This window comes from Microtus oregoni, unplaced genomic scaffold (genome assembly GCF_018167655.1).
Source record: "Microtus oregoni isolate MIOR12 unplaced genomic scaffold, Mior012 000023F_ref0000262, whole genome shotgun sequence".
NCBI classification, from domain to species: domain Eukaryota; kingdom Metazoa; phylum Chordata; class Mammalia; order Rodentia; family Cricetidae; genus Microtus; species Microtus oregoni.
In genome coordinates, this window is record NW_024543082.1 from 18,570,599 (window position 1) to 18,592,151 (window position 21,553).

At 39.5% G+C, this 21,553-nt stretch overlaps 1 protein-coding gene across 6 annotated transcripts; it reads left to right on the plus strand.

Moving 5' to 3' along the window:
• Positions 1-4: 4 nt before the first annotated feature.
• On the plus strand, positions 5-17,605 carry Slc35a5 (solute carrier family 35 member A5). Of its 6 annotated transcripts, XM_041672954.1 has the most exons (8): positions 1,003-1,139; positions 1,653-1,741; positions 4,040-4,138; positions 4,451-4,531; positions 5,143-5,276; positions 9,048-9,115; positions 14,144-14,924; positions 16,150-17,605. In XM_041672954.1, exons 5-8 carry the CDS (start codon positions 5,199-5,201, stop codon positions 16,213-16,215), a joined length of 993 nt encoding a protein of 330 aa, XP_041528888.1. In that variant the 5' UTR covers positions 1,003-1,139; positions 1,653-1,741; positions 4,040-4,138; positions 4,451-4,531; positions 5,143-5,198; the 3' UTR covers positions 16,216-17,605. The 6 variants fall into 6 exon arrangements, with proteins under 6 accessions (XP_041528885.1, XP_041528884.1, XP_041528888.1 ...); XM_041672951.1 differs by lacking the exons at positions 1,653-1,741; positions 4,451-4,531 and adding an exon at positions 5-196 and having other exon boundaries at positions 954-1,139; XM_041672950.1 differs by lacking the exons at positions 1,653-1,741; positions 4,451-4,531 and adding an exon at positions 205-433 and having other exon boundaries at positions 954-1,139.
• The last annotated feature ends 3,948 nt before the right edge of the window (positions 17,606-21,553 follow it).

The following is a 21,553-nucleotide window of genomic DNA, read 5'->3' on the forward strand; positions in this document are numbered from 1 at the left end:
TCCCGGCCGCCCGGGTCTCCGCTTTGGGTCCAGCCCAGGAGGCCGGCGGGAGGAGGGTTTCTGTCGCCTTTGTGCCCGGCTCCTACTCTCCCCATCAATGGGCCCTGAAAGCCTCCTGCTGCTACTACGGAGCTAGGCAGTCACTATCTCAGCTCTATGATGTCCGTTCCGCTAGAACCTTCCCTGAGCGCCTGAGGTAACCGCGCCCCGAGGGCAAGGCAGAGTGATGCTGGAGCGTGTGAGGGGCGAGGGTGCCGCCCGCCGCTCCTATTGCGCATGTGTGGGAGGGTTTCCCTGACAGCGAGGGAAGCCTGGCCACGGTAGAGGGGCGCTGACCCACTGGCCTTCTGCACGCTTGCGCCCAGCCGGTCCCTAGGGCCTTTGTCGGCGGTCCTCAACGGCTCCATGTGTCCATCCTACTTGTGTGCTTCGGGCAAGTATTTACCCTGCCTGGAGTTTCGTGTCCACCTGTCATAAAAGACTGACCAGTTAGGCTCGCTGACCTGAGGTTAGCTCTCCGTTCCTGTCTGGTTCAGAAAAAGTCAGTAGCCATGCTTCTGCTATTTGACTGTGGTCGTTACAGTAAAAGAACCGTTCCCACTGTGCTCTTTTTTTGCTCTGAAGGAAGAACTGAGAGTAACCCTCTCCCCGCCCCCCCCCCCAAAAAAAGAGGCGATTCCAAAATTCATTCCTTCTGGAGCAAAGTTATTACAAATAAACAACTTTCCTGAAGTCCCAAACTGTCCGTTACTCCCTTCCTAACTTATTTCCCTTCTGGACATCCTCTGTCTCGAGAATACCCCTTCCTTTAAGATTTTGTCATTATCAATCATTTCCTTTAAGTTCCCTCTGTCCCTTCAGCTTTCCTGGTTCTGATTTAGTCATGGCCGAACATCCGCCGGCTGCTTCTGCTCTGCGCAGTCTATAGTATTTGCCTTGTGCTTACTCCTTAGGTCTGCCAACAGGGTTGCTCATGAAGGTGTTATTGTTAAGACAACTAAAAAACAGTGGAATGGAAAGAAAATGCTTCCGGCGTCCTGGGTTAGGCCCATCTGCGCTGTACACAGTCCTCCTAGGCGGTATATTCGTTACTCTAAGTTCAAGTCGCATCTTACTGGTAAAATATTCTGCCAATGAAGGTGAGTTAAGATGTGGATTGTCTGTGGTATGAATAAATTATACATGATACCTTAAAAGTACTATGTTTTGTGAATGATAACGTGTGTTTTAAGTTTGTACCTTCACCTTAGCAATTGTTTTTTGACCCTGAATGAGATTTGGATCATTCAAGTGTAAAATAAAACACAGTGTATCATAACATCTGGTTATTAGTTCACCCAACAAGTATTTCTGGATCTTTAGCAAAATGTACAATTGTAGCTTATTTGGAAATAACTTGTTTAGTTTCTTGGCATCTGTGAGTCCATATAATTATTTTGTCAATGGAACAGTAAGAATTTAAAGTTTGGTACATGTACATTCAAGAAATATATTTTAATGTAAGGGTTTCTGCAAATATTTAATTTCACAAAACTGCACTAGTTACCCCTAACTATTGACAACTATAAAGTTGTGACATGACTTTTAGTGGTCTACTTGGAGAGCCTACATGTGAATGTAAGTTTTAACTTCAGTTAATATTTATCTTTCAGGTCCTACGTCGAGCTTTAATATCACTTTTCAGTTTCTTTCCTCGGAGGTCTGACAAAAATACCTGATTAAAGCAGGCTGAGGAAGAAAGGTTTCTTTTGACTTACGGTTTTGTAACCCCTGATTCTCTTTGTTACCCTCTCGGTACAGTTCCCACGTCACTGGCCACGGTACTGTGTGCGAGCTGGGCAAGGGCCTGGAGATTGAAAGAACACACAAGAGACCTGGGTCATTGGAAAGGAGATCAGCAGAATGTTGTTTATTTAACTTTGGGGAAATCCTTAAATACCTAGATGTTGCACAAGGAATTTCCCCTGGCAGGTGGGAAATTGCCACACCCAAGATGGAGTAAACAGTGCCCTACAGCTAACCACCAGGCAGGACAGAGGGAGCACAAAAACAATGTTTAGCTGGCTGACCAGAAACTGTCCTCAAGTAACCCCAGGTGCAGGGGCAGACCCTGGCCCTACACTGTTTGGAAGTACAGTTCGTCATGCCCTGGAGATCATAGCAGGAGAAGCTTGTAGAAGTTTTGTGGCATCCACAGGCACCTAACAAGAAGAGATAAGATATGCTTGGGGCTAAAGGGTTGCTCAGCAGTGAAGAATGCTGGCTGCTCTTTTTAGAGGATATAGCTCAGTTCCCAACATCCACATAGCAACTCGAAACTGACTGTGCCTGCAGTCCCAGAGAGTTGTAATGTTCTCCCCCACCCCAAATATCAATACTCTGCTAGCGACACTTCTACTCTATCCTTCTGCCATCTAGCTATAATCTTTCAAATAATTTCTTATTTTCCCAGACTCTAGAACATTAGCCCCAGCAATTTAGTGTAACATATGAAGCCCTCCACTGGTCTCCATAGTATACAGATGAACATGCAACCAAAACACCCATTCACATACTATGAAGGAAAAACACTTAAAAATATAAAAATAAAAAATAAAAGGTCACACTCAACTCAATTTCACATTATTTAGTCACAGACCCTAGCCTCAGGTTGCTCCTCCCACCTCAACTAATCTAATCTACATAATCTCTCATGGGCATGCTCAGAGGCTACTCTGATCTACATAGTCCCTCATGAGCATGCTCAGAGGCTACTCTGATCTACATAGTCCCTCATGGGCATGCTCAGAGGCTACTTTAATCTAGTAATTCCTCAGGGATGTGACCAAAGGCCCATTCCCTACCCACTTCCTTTCGGTTGATTGGTTTGTATGCCATGATAAAGATCATGAAAAGTATCTTTTGGGGGTAACAATGTGATTTAAGCCTATCATTGTACTGAGAAAAGGGAGGAGGTATTTGAACTAGGCTTTGAATAGTGAGCATATGTGAACAAACAAATACTTAAATTCAGGTGGATAGTTATTAAATGTCAGGTATAAGAAATTGACCAAAATCTGGTCTTTTGTCATAAGACATTTACTTTCTAAGACTATAACATAAGCACAATAAGGAATTATAATATAGTTTTCAAATGCTGTTATAGAGGCTGGTAGATTGTGCCTAGAAACAGAAAAGTAGTCAATTTGGCAAATGTTGAGTGTTCAAGAGAATCTGCAGAAAAGAGGGAGGAAGTATCCTGGAAAGAGAAGGTTAAGTTGGCGCCCACCTACCCCAGTGTCTGCAGAGTTGTAATATGACTAAGAGAAGTTACCAAATGTTTTCAAAGTGGGGGGGCAATGCATCCCTGAAAGTAGTAGTTAATAAGGTTTCTGTTTGTTCTTGTCCCTGTTTAGAAGGTAAGTTGTTGTTAAGCATTTAGAAGAGCTAGGTAATAACTAAGACCAGGGTGTTCTTGTCAAACCTTGTTCTCAATTCAGTTGCCCTATTACCAGGGCTGTACTTTATAATTCATTAATGGATGTGGGTGACCCACTGTTACTTCCTCTCAGCCCTAAATGTAGCCCAGTCCTTTGCCAGGCGGTTTTTTTCTTTCTACCCAATTTACCATATATGCCAGGAGCAGGGGTACCAAGCAGTGTTCCTGTGTACACTATGATGTGAACCAGGTTGGAAAATTCTGAGTTAAAGAAGTGCCATAGGCAAGATGTACCCTGATCTTTGTAAGGCAAGCAAGTCAGGATTAATGACTCATAGGCTGAGTACTAATTCAGCTGATAAACTCATAACTTTTGATGAGTCAGGTGCTGAATGCTAATTATTTGTTTAGAAGTCAGTCCCTGCCTCTTTCCCGTAGAGCTTCATTTGCCCTTGATCTAAACCTCCCAACTGTAGCTAATCAAAGATTGAGAAAAGCTGTACCAACCAGAAGACATTTAATATGAGTATTACGTTTGAATTTTAAATTTAAAAATTATTATTACATGTAAAAACATGCAGAATATTCTTAATAGTTTTAAATTTTTCTGTTGTATTTCAGATAACAAGTATGACTATCTCCCTACTACTGTGAATGTGTGCTCTGAGCTGATAAAGCTGATTCTCTGTCTACTTGTGTCACTCTGTGTTATAAGGAAAGGTAATTGTTAAGATATTATGTGTTTGTTAAATCACACTATCCAAAATCCATTGGACCTGGCACAACATTTGTATCGTTTAATCTAGTCCAAGCGTAAGTATGGTTTATGGATAGGGAAAGAGGATCAAAGAAAATGTTATGCAGAGTTGTATTAGAAGGAGGGGAGCTTGATTTTCCATTTTGTTTCCCAATGTCCTGCCCATTGTTCTACCTCATCACTTGTCCCTGGAATGTTTTACTCACTGGGTTTTTACTAATTTTCCATCTAAGCTTCTTGGGCTTTGATGCTATCTTTTTCCTTTCTTCTCATAGGAGGTAAACAGAGCGTTAAAGTGCTTGCACAGGAAGTTCTTCATGTCAAACCTTTTCAGTCTCTGATGCCTATCTAGAAGAGTACGTTTTGTGATTTCATGAAACTCATGCATTGCTTGAAGGGCTTGAATTTAAACTGCCCCTTTTCTTTCTTTCTTTACATGTTATCTCTATTGCAGCGTGTCTTCCTAAGTCTTTGGATGCCTGGAGCTGGAATATTAACTAAAATCAGGATTAGTAAAAGTTAAGGATCTCATATAAATTTTCACCTATTACTTCCCTTCTCTGATCACACGTTGAGGGAGAGTGAAAGCTTAAAGGTTTCATTGTTCTTTTCTACTTACTCTCACCTGTTCTCTTAGTGGTTCATGCAGAGAAGTAAACACACGTCTGTCTGGAGTTACCTTAATAAGTGATACTTCGGCTCTGAGTTAGTTGGAGGTATGATTCTGTTTTGCCTAGGGTCTGCCTGCTGTGGCTGTGTGTCCCACCTTGACACACAGGTGGGAAATGAAAGAGATACTAATATGCCATAGTATTTTTTGCTTCTGTAGGCTTATAATTATTTAGCAATTTAATAAAGCCCATATTATCAAATTGTACTAATAGTCAAGATTTCAGTGAAAACATAAGCATTCTCAATAAAGATGATTGGCTTATTGCTGTGTATGATTCATATATTCTTTCTTCAGACGATCATCAAAGTAGACATTTGAGATGTATTTCCTGGAAGGAATTCTCAAATTTCATGAAGTGGTCCATTCCTGCCTTTCTCTACTTCCTGGATAATTTGATTGTCTACTATGTCCTCTCCTATCTTCAGCCTGTAAGTAAAACTGTAACAGAGGAAGTGCCGTTGAGAAGACACAAAGAGATGAGTCCCCAAACTGATCTTCTTATTTTCCAGTGGCCTTCCTGACAGTTTTCTAGAACCATCTGGTCTGTGCCAGATCTTCACATTGCTAATGATTCCTATGCTGGCTACTGGGGAGAGTTGCTCCTAGGCATTCAGAAACCACCCTGATTTGTATAAATGATCAAGTTACTACTAGTTTGAGCTATCTTATGACCATTCAAGACCTCCACTCAGATTTCTAGTATTAATTCAAAAAATAGTACAGTTGATGGGCTTCTCTTTGTTCTGCCTGCTTTCATGTAGTTTATTTGCTTACTATCAGTATGTATTACACACATACTTACTATGACTTTTTCTTATTTTTTATTACATTTATGTATGTATTTGTGCATGTATATTTGTACATATATACCATAGCTCAAAAGTGGAGGTCAGAGAACAACTTGTGGATATTGGTTCTCTCCTTCCACTGTATGGTCCCAAGATCAAACTCAGGACATTGGACTTGGCTGTAAGCACCTTCACCCACTGAGCCATTGTGTTGGCCCCTTTTTACGTTACTCTTATCTACAGTTTCATTAAGAGTGTGGAGCTATATAAATTCAACTGATAATACTAGAAATTCACCTCTGGTGCTTCTTTTGTATCAATTTAGAAATGCATTGGTAATCACAATTAAAGCCTGTCTTCTGTTTGGGAAGACGCACGCCTTTAATCCTAGTACTCTGGAGGCAGAGGCAGACCTCGTCTTCATGGTGAGGACAGCCAGGACTATGTAGAGAGACCCTCACTCAAAAAAAAGAAAGAAAGAAAATTTGTTTTCTACCTTTACCTGTAGTCCAATTGAGTTCTATTGCCTCCCTCCCCCAATATTTTTTTAGGATGGGGGTTTTTGCCCATGTTGTATTTTAAGTTTTTAAAAAATAATAAAATTAAACACTTTAATTATAAATAGTATTTTTATTGGCACTGATCCTTTATGTGAAACCTTCCAGATCTGCTTTAGAACTGGATGAAAGGAGGGAGCAATAGAACATAGTAGGAATCAAGAGCTTGGCACTTTCTCACCTGCGGTAGTCTGCGTAACTGGGAAGGCCCTGTCTGTTCTCGGTTTCAATTATTCTGCCTATAAAAATAGAAGGAAAAATGCTAAACCAGCTCAAAGGCAGGTGCTTATGCCAACTGAACACCTGAGTTCCTGTTTGCTTTCAGATTTGTAATGATCGTTAAGTATTCAGTTCATATAACATGCCTTCTCCTAAATTCTATCTACTTTTTCAGATAATTCCTATCACAACATTATGATTATTTACATTTGATAATATTACTTATATTTTTGGGAAACCCCCAGACTAGCTGTGCATTTATGTCCTTTTCTACTTGCCCAGTATTAAGCAAAATTGCAAGTTCCAGCACTCGGGAGGCAGAGGCAGGCGGATCTCTGTGAGTTCGAGACCAGCCTGGTCTACAAGAGCTAGTTCCAGGACAGGCTCCAAAACCACAGAGAAACCCTGTCTCGAAAAACCAAAAAGAAAAAAAAAAATTGCAAGTTCCTTATTCTTCTTCCCTATTTATTGGTTGGGCCTTCCTGATCCGCTGCAACCACAAATATTGTGAAACTGATTATATCATTAATTCTATGTATTTCTTGCCTAATTCCACTTAAGGAATGTAAATAGAAGGTAAAGAGAAGTTGTAGGACAAAGAATTATGATTAGATTGATTTTCTAGTATCACCATGGGAAGTGAGTTCAGAGTTAGTTATGTGTGTTTATGCTGCTCTTAGTGTGATCTCTCGGGACCTCTTTCCTCATCATGCCTTCCTCTGCTCTTAACCTGAAGCTCACAAGCATTTGTATATAGTGAGGTACACTGAGAAAATCCTACAGATCTGGCATCTCTAACATCTTGAGATCTCCAAGGCAATCCAGGCTTCAACTTCACAGCTTCATGCAATGGTCTGTCTAACTAGGCCTCCATTCAGGGACACCTCTGACACATGCCTCGCTGCAGTGGTTTTCATTAGGCATGGTTAACTCTAAACCCAGAGCCACGAGGCAGAAGCTACCAAGGTCCGCTGCTTCCTGGGACTGGAACATAGGCTCCTCGTTCAATTAGATCTTTACCCACTTTCTACCCTTCACTGCCTAAGCTTTCTTGTCCTGAAATTTGCTCGGTAGACAAGACAGGCCTCAAACTCAGAGATTCACTAGCCTTTGCCTGTGCCCCATCACACCCAGTTCTAAGCTTTTCTTTAGTTCCTTTTCACGTGTTGAAACTTAGTTGGGTGGGATCTTGCCCTGGGGTCACCACTCCCTTTATTTCATTTCTCAATTGCTTTATCTCATTGAACATACAACTTAGCTCCATTATATTTTCTGGTGCCCCTTTTCTCCTCAAATAGTTTTCCTTGCTCAGTTTGCTCCTTTTTATTGTACATCTTCCATAGAGTTAACACTAGTAACCACAAAACAGTCTATACTAAACTGTTTGGAGATTTCCTCTGACAATGGAATTATTCCAAAAGTCATCACTTTAGCCTCAGGCAGACTCTTCAGTCAAGGGCAGAAAGCAGCCACTTTCTTTGCCAACATATCACAAGAACAATTTCTAGGCAACATACTAAAATCCTCCTCTGAAACCTTTGATCCAGCCCCAGACTGTTCACCAAATCACACTCAGCTCCACTGTCTTCCATGCTCCTACTGGTATGGTCCATTAAGCAGTGCTTAAAGCATTCTGCTGCTTTCATAACCCAAAGTACCAAAGTCCAAATTCCTCCAGACAAACACATGGTCAGGCCTATCACAACAATACCAGTCCCTAGTACCAGCTTCTGTCTTAGTTAGGGTTTCTATTGCTGTGAAAAGACACCACAACCATGGCAGCTCTTATAAAGGAAATGTCTAATTGGGGTGACTAGCTCACAGAGGTTGAGTCCACTATGGTAATATTATGTAATAGGTAATATTATGATGATAATAGGGAGCATGACCACATGTAGGCAGACATAATGCTGGAGTAGTAGCTGAGAGTCTTACATATTGCAGGCAACAGGAAGTTGACTGAGATACTGGGCAGTGTTCTGAGCATAGGAAACCTCAAAGCCTGCACCCATGGTGACACACTTCCTCCAGCAAGGCCATACCCACTCCAATAAAGCCATTCCTCCTAATAGTAACACTGTCTATGAAACTATGGGGATCAGTTTAAACTACCACACCATATAAATAGGCCTAACATGTACCCTTCTCTGCCCATAAAGCCAATATTGAATATAAGGGGGCTGTGATAAGGTTGGTAAGGTGCTTGTCTCATGTGTATAAACTCTTGTTTGGATCCAGAGCCACACACAAAAATAATACTTTTTAAGAAGTCTATAAAGTGCTTTGATAGCTTTAAGGATAACAGAATGTGTGTTTCATAAGCATGGTAACTTATTTCTAAGCCTAAACCTTTAGAATTTGTATTTCTTGATATCTGCATGGAGGTCGTTTATGCAGGTGTGAACTGCATATAAAGCAAAACTTAAACATATTGTCAAATCCTAACAATAACTTGATCATATCTGCCTAAAGTTAACAAGCAATAAAAATGGAATTTAATCCCCCAGTGAAACAGCTGCGCTAATAACCCTCTGCTTTTGACTAAAAGGCTTTTTGTGTCAGGTGAACTAGCAGGCTGGGAGGTTCTGAGGTCAGGCCTTTGCTTGGACTGTAATTCTATCTTCTTTCTTTCTAGGCCATGGCTGTTATCTTCTCGAATTTTAGCATCATAACGACAGCTCTTCTATTCAGGATAGTGCTGAGGTAAGTAATTCACTGTGGAAGCGTGTATCATCCTTTAAAATGGGCCAGTCCGCCTTTAGATGATTTACCCAGAATTCTGAGCCCTTAGACCCTCTAGGCCAAGATTTTATTTCTAATTAGCCTTATATATAAGATACCTTGTTTATCCAATGTGGAATGCAGCTCTAGTGGCTGTTTAAATCCTCTGCTAACAGGTATATGAAATATCTTGAACTTTTCAAAAGTAAGATATTTGATTACTTTTTGTTGTTATTTTAATTTTTAATGTTTTTTTAATTGCTAGTTCTGTGACAATATTTTCTTTTGTAACCCAGAATAGGCTTGAATGCATAATTCCCCTGCTTCAACCTCCCAAGTGCTAGTATTACTAGCCACACCCAGTCTACCAGGGGCTACACTCTTAAGGAATACTAATTCTCCCTTTCCTTGCAGTTACCAGTTACTAACAGTCCTTTATGGGACTTTGTTCTTGTCTGCCCATTCCGTGCTGGAATTTCTTCTGGTTTGAGCTTGCATAGGTTTGTGTATGCTACCACAATGGCTATGAGTTCATCATATGTGCAATTGCCCTACTGTGCCCAGAAAACACTACTTCTTTGAAATTATTTACTCTCTCTGGCCCTTACATTCTTTCTGCCACCTCCTCCCCTGTCAGCCCTAAGCCTTGGGAGGTAGGGTATGATACAAGTGTCACATATAGAGTGAGAATTCAACAGACAATCTCTTATTCTCTGAGCTTTGACCGCTTGTGAGTCTTTGTGTTAATCACCACTTATCTAATAGGAGTTAAGAGATACAATAATCTCTGGTATAATAATATGTCATTTGGAGTCAGCTTAGTAATGTGCCCATTTAGCAGAACAGTAGTAGCAGGTTCTCCACTAGGGCCTCTGGCATGTCTAGCCACAGGTTCTTGGCATGGAATAGTGCCAAGTATGTATTTCAACTTGTGGAATGGGCCTTAAATCCAGTCTGAAAAGGTTGGTTACCCCTGTGACATTATGCCACCATTTTATCAGTGAGTATGTGTTGCCAGGCTGATGGCTACTGTATTTTCCAGGTTTCGCAGTTGAGTAAGGGTGATGGTGACTTTCTCTGATAACATGCAGGACACCTCCGAGCACTGTGAAAGCTAGCCAGTGTAAAGCTTGCATAGCAGTCAGGAACAAGCACAGAGCCTTGAGAGAGGATGAAGGGGCCTCAAGGAAGAAAAGAAAGAACACAGGGTTAAAGATGAATAATAGAACAGGAAGGGTTAAGTGGTGTGGAGAATTGGAGGACCTGTTAGAGGAGTGGGATAAGAAACACCAAAGACCTTTCAAGAAAGTCTTATGGAAACTACTATAGAGGCTTCCTAAAATATAGAACTATAGACAAATATATGTGAGTCTAGATAGGGTTACTTTACATTGTGGCAGTACCCCCGCTAGACACTCAGTGCTATCAAAAAGGCAAGCCAGGAATAGCTTGAGCTGTTGGCCAGTGATAACCTTCCCTCTCATTGATTTTTTTTGTCAGCTTGATACAGCTGGAGTTATCTTGGAAGAGAAACTTCCATTTGGGAAAATACCTCAATCATAGTCAATTATTTGGGTTCATTTTCTTACTTAATGATTAATTAATATGGGAGTGGGCGGCTCCCTGCCTCCTGCCAGCAATGCTACTTCTTAGCAGGTGGTCCTGGATAGTAGAAAAAAGCAGGCTAAGCAAGTCTTGGAGAACAAGCCAGTAAGCAGTATCCATGGTCTCTCTCTAGTTCCTGTCTCTAGTTTCCTGTCTTGCTGGAGTTCCTGCCTAGGCTTCCCTCAGTAAGGAACTGTGATTCTGTAAGCCCAAATAAAACTTTTCCTCCCCAAGTTGCTTTTGGTTACAGTGTTTATCATAGCATAGAATGTAAATAACGACATTGCCAGTGTTCTTGATTACCCTCCAGAACTTGCAGCAAGACTATTGCTGAATACACCATGTACTTTTACTCATAGAACATGAAGAAGTCAACTGGTACTCACCAGGAAACTTTGTATTTTTTCTACAGAACCCTATGAAACCTAATAATTTCTAGTGTGTGTGTGTGTGTGTGTGTGTGTGTGTGTGTGTGTGTGGTGTGCTATAGCACTTGTGGAGATCAGAGGACAACTCAGGAATTGTCTCCTTCTGCTATGAGATTCCATAATCAACTCAGGTTGTCAGGCTTGTATAACAAGTCCTTTTACCAACTGAGCCATCCCACTACCCAGATTTATTCTGTTGAAGTGTAACCACTAGTTCACGGTGGAAACTGATGACAGACATGCCTCAAAGCCCCCCCTCACTGGTTTGTTCTTACCTTTGCATAATTATGTAGTTGTGTTTGCTTGACTCTGGGAAATAACACTACTTGGAGATTAAGATTTTAGGGAAAAGAATAAAACCGACCAGTAATATTTTATCTCTAACTGTAAGATTCCTCCACTTTTGTCAAAGAAGAAGTTGTAAGAAAAGATCATTAAAAAATTCCAAAGTCAGCAGGGTGTATTAGCACATGCCTTTAATCTCAGTATTTGGTAGGTGGAGGGAGGCAGACCTCTGTGTTTGAGACCAGCCTGGTCTACAGAACAAGCTCCAGGACAGCCAGAGCTACATGGAGAACCCCTGATCCCCCGCCAAAAAAAACCCTAAGTGTTGGGGTCCTAGAAGTTATAAAGACAATACTGTTGGAACCAGCAGAAAAATAAATATTACTCAGTAATACAATCATTTTCTCCAAAAATATTTATTTAACAAATCTTTACGATTTTGCATCATAATTCTGCATCCCTGGAAACTCACTCAGTGCTACTCAGAAATGTGTTTTGTGTAATTTTCTTGAGAAAGCATCACCAAATGCATATGATACATGATAGAACTGCTTTTACCTGACACAATTTAACCAAATTTCTCACTTAATATGTAAGCTAATAATGGTAAATTATGCATAGTTACCCCTAAGAATCCACAGGATTGGTTCCAGAATGACAAAAATTATGTTCAAGTTCCTTAAATGCTGTAGTGTCCCCATGTAACCCCACATTTTCCCAAGTGTTTTAGATTGCATATGCTGACTAAAATAATGTAAATGTTGTAGAAATAGTTTTAATTACTTATCGTGCAATCTAAAATTTTTTCTATTTTATATTGCTTAGGAATAATAAAGTCTGCACATGATCTATCTTTTTCAGATATTTTCCATATTTATGACTCAATATTTCATATTTATGACTCTGGATATAGAACTCAGATCACTAGAAATACAGTAGTTCCCCTTATAGATGAGGAATATGTCAGTACCCTAATTGGATTCTTGAATAGTGGTGAACACTGCATATTGCTGTTTTTTTTTCTCTATACATGCACACATACTCTTTTCATTTTTGAACTAAAAACTTAACCGTGCATATCACTATAACTTTTATAGTTTGAAACATAACAGCAAAATTAGGAAAGGTTTCATTTTTCTTGAACTTCATGGACAGATTTTTGTTTTCTCAAGTGATCACAGCAACCTTAGCATATTTTCTTCTTTTCCTTGTTAAGTTGAAAATTTTTTACTTAGAGGAAACACTTTATAGCTTTTTTGAAAGTTAAACTGTCAGTATCACACACTCCCTTTGCACTTTGGGGCAAGCATTGTGATATCTCATCAGTCCATCAGAGCGGACAAGTGTTGAGTGACTGACAGGAAGGTTCCACACAGCATAGACACAAGGGGTATGAGGTGATTCACATAGAGCAGCAGTTGTCAGCCTAAGAGTCACAACCCCCTTGAAGTCAAATGACCCTTTCCCAGGGGTTTATATTACAGATCATAACAGTAGCAAAATTACAGTTATGAAATAGCTACAGATGTTTTTTGGTTGGGGTTCACTACAACATGAGGAACTGCATTAAGGAGTTGCAGGATTAGGAAAATTGAGGACCACTGACATGGAGGATACGCAAACAGAGCAGGAGATTCTGTCATGCTCCTCACACAGTGGACAATTTAACTTTGGGTTGACAAGATGGCTCAGTGGATTAAAGTAATTGTCATAAAGACCGATGGACTGAGTTCAGTCCTCAGGATCCACATGGTGGAAGGAGAGAACCATTTCTGCAAGTTGTACTCTGACCTTCACATGTGCTTATAGGCATACACACACATGCATGTGCACACACATATACACACACACAAGTAAATGAAGTAAAAGAAAGATTTTAAACAAAACAAATGATCTTTTCATAATTTATCATTTATGTGAGTGTTAAACTACATTAGACACCAATGAGGTCACTTTGTAAAAACACAATCTAAAACAAATAATTTTCATGGGAGAAGCAGCCCTCAGCCATCCAATGACACTCTGAACATCAGCCACTGGTCTTTGAACTAAGTATATTGACAAGTAGACTAACAGTACATAGCTTCACAACTTTACTCTCAGGTAAAGCAAGCAAGGAAAGCTTAATTGGGCTTCATAAACAAAATACTACCCAAGTGTAAGTTTTACTTTTCCTTATTATCCAGTACTTGGCTCTGTGGTGACTTATTAGGCCATTCACCCAGAAGCCAATGTCCTCAAAAATCTCATGTGTCATGAAGTCCTTAGAGAATGGTCTAGTATCCCTTGTGAAATTTTATCGATAGCAATTACTAAAGCTAATCCATACTGCTTTTTCTGATTCTTTGAAACTGAGGTAATGTCCTCTGTCAGAATTTAGAGTTTATCACAATAAAAATCACTGTGATAGAGCCATGGAAGACAGGAAGCTGGTCTGCACCTGCATGTCCAAAGCTAATCTGTAAACCTGTAGGAAGAGAAGTTAAGAGGCATTTTGAAAGTGAATAGAGAGGTCAGGTTTGAGACACAGGCCAAACAAGTTTACACTCTGCTTGAATTGTATGAAATGCTAGCAATCGGTTGTAGTTTATTAAATCAAGTATTCAAGTTTCTAAATTTTCAATAGAACAGTGGGAAAGACCGGGTGAACAAAATCTTGTGGTAAAATCTTGCTTCCTTTCCCTTTGGATAGGCGGCATCTGAACTGGATACAGTGGGCTTCCCTCCTGATTCTGTTTTTGTCTATCATCGCCCTAACTGCCAGTACCAAAACTTCACAGAATGACTTGGCGGGACATGGATTTCATCACGATGCCTTCTTCACGCCATCCAATTCCTGCCTTCATTTCAGAAGAGAATGCTCCCAAAGGGACAATTGTACAGCCAATGAGTGGGCCTTCAGTGAAGTCAAGTGGAACACCACAGCCAGAGTTTTTAGTCACATCCGTTTGGGCTTGGGCCACATTCTGATTATAGTTCAGTGTTTTATTTCTTCAATGGCCAATATCTATAATGAGAAGATCCTGAAGGAGGGGACACAGCTCACCGAGAGCATCTTCATACAGAATAGCAAGCTTTATTTCTTTGGCATTGTTTTTAATGGGATGACCCTGATTCTTCAAAGCAGTAACCGTGATCAGATTCAGAACTGTGGTTTTTTTTATGGCCACAATACATTTTCAGTAGCCCTTATTTTTGTAACTGCTTTCCAGGGCCTTTCAGTGGCTTTTATCTTGAAATTCTTAGATAACATGTTCCATGTCTTGATGGCCCAGGTGACAACTGTCATCATCACAACAGTGTCTGTCCTGGTCTTTGATTTCAGGCCCTCCCTGGATTTTTTCCTAGAAGCCCCAACCGTCCTTCTTGCCATATTTATTTATAATGCTAGTAAGCCTCAAAATCTAGAATGTGTGCCTAGGCAAGAAAGGATCCGAGATCTAGGTGGCAATCTTTGGGAGCGTTCCAGTGGGGTAAGTTGGTGAAATTACACTTGCTTATTATTAAATTTAAAACATTTATTCAAGAAAGAAAATTGATATCATTTTATCATAAAAGTGCATTAGATATGTATGACTTATAGAAGTCATACACTGGACTTCTGGAGCTGGCAAGGGCTGTGAAACCATAGTGCCTCAAGGACTTTGTGTGTTAACTATATAATTGTATCACATAGAACCGCAACCCATTCCTTGTCTCATCCTGTCTCCCCTGCATTTATGGTTAGAGAGTGAGTTAACCAGCTTACAGACAGTAGGTAAAAGGATAGTAATGGTGCTGTGTGGTCTGACTTCTGGTTCCTTGCTTTTCCCACTACGCAGTGGCTGGGGAAATAATCTTTTACATTGATAAATCATGTGAACTAGAAAAGCTGGTACCTTAATCCTCCCTGTAATTATAAAAATGGTTTTTAACAAGGACTTTGTCCTACAAGAGTATATTCAAATAAATCATACACTATTATGAATTTATAATTTTTATTAACAAATCATGAAAATCTGTCACTAGGTTCATAGAAAACCTCCAGGTATTGTATCTCTGGGTTATTGCTACAACAAATTTTAAGATTAAAAGAAAATAATAGATCATATGTCCCAAACCCCTGAGTCAGCAAGAGTACACATGCACACTCGGGAAGTCCTCTGTTCTGTCTAGTAGACTGGTAATGACTTGCTTGTCTTCATTTTTAGGGAAAATAAAATCCTATTAGTTACCAAGAATGCTTTGTGTCTTTCACCATCCTTTGGTCACTTTCCTGCCCGGCCAGCAGGTGGTGCCCTTGGCCTGAATTGAATGCACTTCACTTTTAATACTGTTTAGATTTATATAATTATACATGTATGAGTGTTTTGTTTGCATGTGTGTACACCATTTGTGTACCTCAGACTTAAGAAGAAGATGTCAGATCCCTCAGGAGCTGGAGTTGCAGGCGATTGTCCATGTGGACGCTGGGAACATGGACAATAAGTTCTGTAAGAGCAATAAGTGCTCTTAACCACTGAGCTGTCTCTCCAGTCTTCCCGCTTTACTTTCTGATTATCTCATGTGCTTCTAACTGTAGCGTTTTAATGTCAATTATTTGACCAGATTATATTCACAGTTATCTTTGATTTATGTATTTATTAAGACATTCCTTTAGTAATTGTTGAAAGTGAAACATTTCTAATTCAACTAATTATTTTTTACGTTTCATTTTAGGATGGAGAGGAGCTGGAAAGGCTTACCAAAACCAAGAGTGATGACTCAGATGACGACAATTTGTAATCGTCCCTTGTCTATTCATGGTTGACGGCTCCCACAAACTATGTTTGAGCATTTTCAACATTTGTGGCAATTGTCTTTTCTGATAAACTGATGATGTTTGAAAACATAATACTCTTTACATGTATCTAGCCACTGCATAAACCACTCTGTCTAAGACTTAGAGCAGCCACAGGGTGGCAGGTTTCTGAGCCATGAACACAGGACTGTGAATACCCAGTGCTTGATGAGCAGGACACTTCAGCAGATTGTGTTCCTCATCCTCCAGGTTCCAGAAATCATGTTAACTAGACCTGACAGATGCTAGTGGAGACCCTGTGCCAGACACTAGGGTACTAGTCATGTAGCTTATTGTTTGCTGCGGTCTCCTCTATCTCTCTTTCCATCTCTCTACCTCTCTCTCCCTCCTTTTCTTACCTCTCTTCTACTCTCCCTCATCCCACCTTCCCTCCCCTCTTATTGTTATAAATATTGTCTATGTTGTCCCTCAGATTTCAAGGTCTTAGCAATAGTCATTTTGCTTTTATTAAAGCAATAAGACTCTAAAAATTTGGGCTGATAGACCTAAGTATCTGGCTCTGCCATAGAATTTACATAATAACATCCTTTGTGACATTTTTTAAGCTATTCTGAAATAAAATATCAAAGTTTAGAGTTTTTTTAGAACTCATGAGAAATGTTATTCTTATCTTTTTTAAGCTTTATTTATGTGAATGTTGGTCAACAGGTTATCATATTACCTCTTGTCTTTTAAATCACCTAAGCCATTGTGATTTTTTGTTTTGTTTTGTTTTTATTCCATTTTCCTCAGTTTGTACATTTACAAAATCTTGGCATCATTTACATTTTGATGTTGAGTTATTCTGTTGAGAATTAAGTTGTTTTACTTTTGGGTTACTAATTGGACCTTGTAACGGTTAGCTATCTTTGTATAATACCCTGTCCTAAAAGTCAAGGCCCTGGCTTTAGGACTCCTTTATAAGAATCCTTTTGTAAAAACAATAATGACTTTTAATGACAGAGTAGTGTTTCTCTAGCAGAGGGCCAGTAATCATTAAGTCAGCCCTAACCATAGTTCATACTTAGAAGTGCATGGTAGCTTTCAAGAGATGTTTGCATGCAGCCAGTTGACTCCTCACTGACAGTAATTTAAAAGTTAGAGTGATTTGTCCCAGGCCCTACAGCTAGGTTATGATGGAAACAAGCTTCAAGCCTGTATGTTTACAAAGTCCTGCTGTAAATGTGAATTACCATGCAGTTTGCACTTTCTGTCAAATTTCCATGTATTTATGTATAAGAAGTTACTATTGTTAAAATCCACCTGTGTACCCAAAATAATATAACTGGCAATAATTGCTAAAACTTTTTAATTTAAATAATTACCAAACTTGTATCTTGTGTCTGTCCTGTGTGGTGAGATGTGAAGTGCTTTTATATTTAAAAAAAAAAAAAAATGGAGCAAGGCAAAAACTCAAGCAACTTAAAACTTTGTCTTTCACTAAACCTTGTCTAAAGAATGGTTAAATTCTCTGCCTTGTCGTAGGTATTCTCACCAGAGTTCCATAAAATGGGAAGATTGTATCCACCAAGGTGACAGATTTTATAGATAATGAAAGTAAAATAAAATAGAGCAGGACCTCTCTTAAGGAGCAAGAGCATGTAAATCATCTCAGTGAGTGGGTGAAACTATGCAGGTGTCACCTGCAGGACATAGTGATACAGGTGTCAATGTCTGAGGTGTGTTGCAGTTTAATTTTTCATATTCACAGTTACTTTTTACATGCTAACTTTTTGGGAGACAGTCATTGTTCCCCATCAGCCTGAGCTGGAGCTAAAAAAATGTCAGGTAGACACACTGCAGTCCTTGAGGGCATCACTGTTTTCAGAAGGACAGAAGAAGGTGAGAGGTCCAGAAACCATTTGCCATGTACTATTGGAGTCAGGGGATTGTATGACCTGGAAAGAACAATTGTCACACAAAAAGAAATAGACATGGTTCCAACTCCAGGAACTAAATGGTGGTTAGGTTATAGAGTGACCCTTTCATGCACATGGGATAAAGCTCCCAACAAATGGTAGATCTCAACAGTGATGAAGAAAGCAAGAATGCAGATGCTGGCTGTACAAGGAAAGGTGGGTTAGACCTAGATCCCAAATCCTTGCCTAGCTGCTTCTTGTCCCATAGGTTTTCAAGATGTATTTACAGAGTGGCCCTGTCGGGGCATAATTGCCCATCCTTAGAGCCGAGGCTTGTTTTTGTTCTGCCTCTGAATCCCTGTGTGGAAGCCCAGTTGTTTGTGATAAGAACTAGATATGGTAGCTTTGTAACTGCTAGTGTTGTTATAACCCTTTCTGTGTAAGCCAACTGGCTAGATGCGCCCAGGACCTCCTTGGTACATTTTCCCTTTACCTTTATTTATGAACTCTTAACATTCCAAGCAAAGACGGTTAAACATAGTGGGTAAGATGGTGATTTTTCCCTTGCTAAAGCCTAGATCAGAATTCTTGAAAGTGAGTAAATTAAATTTCCACTTTTAATGAAGAAATGATTTGATAGAAATCTCAGCATGAATTTTTACTCTATTAAAGAGTGCATCCAAACAATGTGAAATACTAACTTATTTTTTCTAAATAGTCTCCAGTAGCCTAGGCTAGCCTTGAATTTTCATTTTAGACTATACTGGACTTAGAGCAGTTGTGGTTTGAAAGAAAATGACCCCCAAAGGAAGTGTTGTGGGACAATGGTCTTTTATCCTGTCACTTGTATTGTTTTTAATAAAATGCTGATTGGCTAGTAGGCAGGAATTATAGGTGGAGTGACCAGGCAGGAAGTAGAGACAGGGTGATGAGAACAAAAGAATTCTGAGAAGAGGAAAGAGCTCAGTCTGTACTCCCAGCTGCAAAGGAAGCAAGATGAGAATGCCTCACCAATAAAGGTACCAAGCCACATGGCTAACACAGACAAGAATTATAGGCTAATGGAAGTTGTAAGAGTTAATAAGAAGCCCAAACTAATAGGCCAACCAGTTTTATAGTTAATGTAGACCTCTGTGTGTTTCTTTGGGACTGAACGACTGTGAGACTGGGCGGGACAGAAATCACAGTCAACAGTGGCTGGCCTCTCTGCTTCTCTGATCCTTCAGCTTTCACCCCTAATATCTGACTCTGAGATTTTATTATTAAGACAATTAGAATTCGTGTTGCATTATCTTCTACAACCTACTTTCTCATTTATAGTTTGGATTAGTTTTGTTTTTATTGCTTGAGACTTGGGTTTTATTTGTTTGTTTTCTTGTTGTTGATTCCTATATATTCTAGATATTAAAGCTTGCACAGGTGAATAAATAGCTAACAAATGTTCTTCCCAGTCACTCTTGATTCTCTCCTTTGCTGTGCATGACTTATTTTGTTATAATCCCATAACATAAGATTGGTTTGGTTTCTTTTATTTTTTGTTTCTGTTTTTTGTGCTTTTTAGCTCTTATTTTTTAAAAAAAAAAACTCTATGCTTTTATTAGAGTTTTGAAGTGTTTCATTTTCTAATAGTTTCAAAGCTTTAGATAAAACTCAATATTTCATCATTATAAAACTTAGGTATAGAATAAATTAGATATAGAGGGAATATACATCAGAATAATAAAAGGCACACATACCCATCTATGTGCACTCACATACATGTGACATCACATTAAGTAGGGAAAACAAGAAAGCATTTCCTCACATCAAAAATAGCATTCAGATGTCTACTTTTAATGCTTGTATGCAGTATTATACTGTATGAAGTTGCGTCACTGTGATTGCCTTAATAAAGAGCTGAATGGCCCATAGCTAAGCAGGAAGAGGTTATACAGGCCTTCTGGGGACAGGTTTCAGGGAAGAAAAAGGGGAGTTGCTAGCTGGGCACAGATGGAGCAAGACATGCAGGAGAGGAAGTAAAAGCCACAAATCATATGGCAGCATATAGATTAATAGAAATGGGTTAAGTTATAAGAGCTAGTGGGACAAGCCTAAGCTATAGGTCAAACTTTCATAATTAATATTAAGTCCCTGTGTCATTTTTTGTGAGATGGTAGCCCAAAGAAAATCTGTCTACAAGTCCATCTTGGCAGGGCAGGACAGTGGCAAGCATGACATCAGCTGTATAAAGCTAAAAGCTTTCATCTTCAACCATAAGTGTGAAGCAGACAGGGAACTGAAAAAGGGTAAAAAGTATAATTCAAAGCCCATCCCCAGTGACATATGTCCTCCAGCAAGGCTCCACTAATGCAAGAACCAAAGTGCTGGATGACTACAAGGAACCTTTCCCAAACAGTGCCACCAACTGGGCACTATGTGTTCAAACATCCAAGCCTGTGGGGGGAAATTGTCATTCCAACCATCACTGTAGGGAAGAGGAGACAGATCTTGGGGTCTTATTCTGCTTCTTTCTTGAGTCTTTTAAAGTTTTCTTTGTATAAGTCTTTCATTTCCTTTTTAGAGTTTATTCCATGATATTTAATTGAGGAAGAGAGTTGTCATGAATGGGATGGTTTTGACATTTCTTTTTCATCTGTTTGGTGTTTAGAAAGGCTACTGATCTGAAATGTTAATTTTATAACCCTCCTCTTTGCTGAAAATGTTTGTGAGCCTTAGCTTTTTCTTGATGGAGTCTTTGGCTTTTCTCATGTAAATTTCATGTCTCCTGCAAATTAGGATACAATGACATCTTCCTTTCCTATCTGTCTCCCTTGTATTTCTTTCTCTTGTCTCACTGTTCTATCTGGGACTTAAAACATAGCACAGAAAGGGAGACAAGAAGAGAGTTCTGCTGAACATGACTGTGTAGCCAGTGTTAGTTTAAACTTCTTGGGTCTGACTCTCCCTGAGTAGTTTATTTTATGTATATTTAAGCACAGCACTATTTGGTGGAAACTTATTTTGGTGATAATTAATTTAATCCTATGTGCACAACAAAGTATACAAAAATCTGTTTGGAGAACTAAGTGTGCTAAATACTTTGCATGACTCCCTAGACATGACTATCTAGACATGACTACCTAGAAATGACTATGTAGACATAACTACCTAGGCATGACTCTCTAGACATGACTACCTAGGCATGACTCTCTAGACATGACTACCTAGGCATGACTACCTAGAAATGGCTTGCAAACTCCACAAAGATAATTTCTACAGATTGATGGGAAAAACAAGTTTATGATAAAGGTCTAGGGGAGGATCCCATGTCTGAAGAGTCAGACAGCACAAAGGACATCAGGCTATTAAATATGTTGGTTCCTAGCTTTCTGGGTGGATAACAGGTTATATTAGTGGTTCTCAAACTTCAAAATGCTGAGACCCT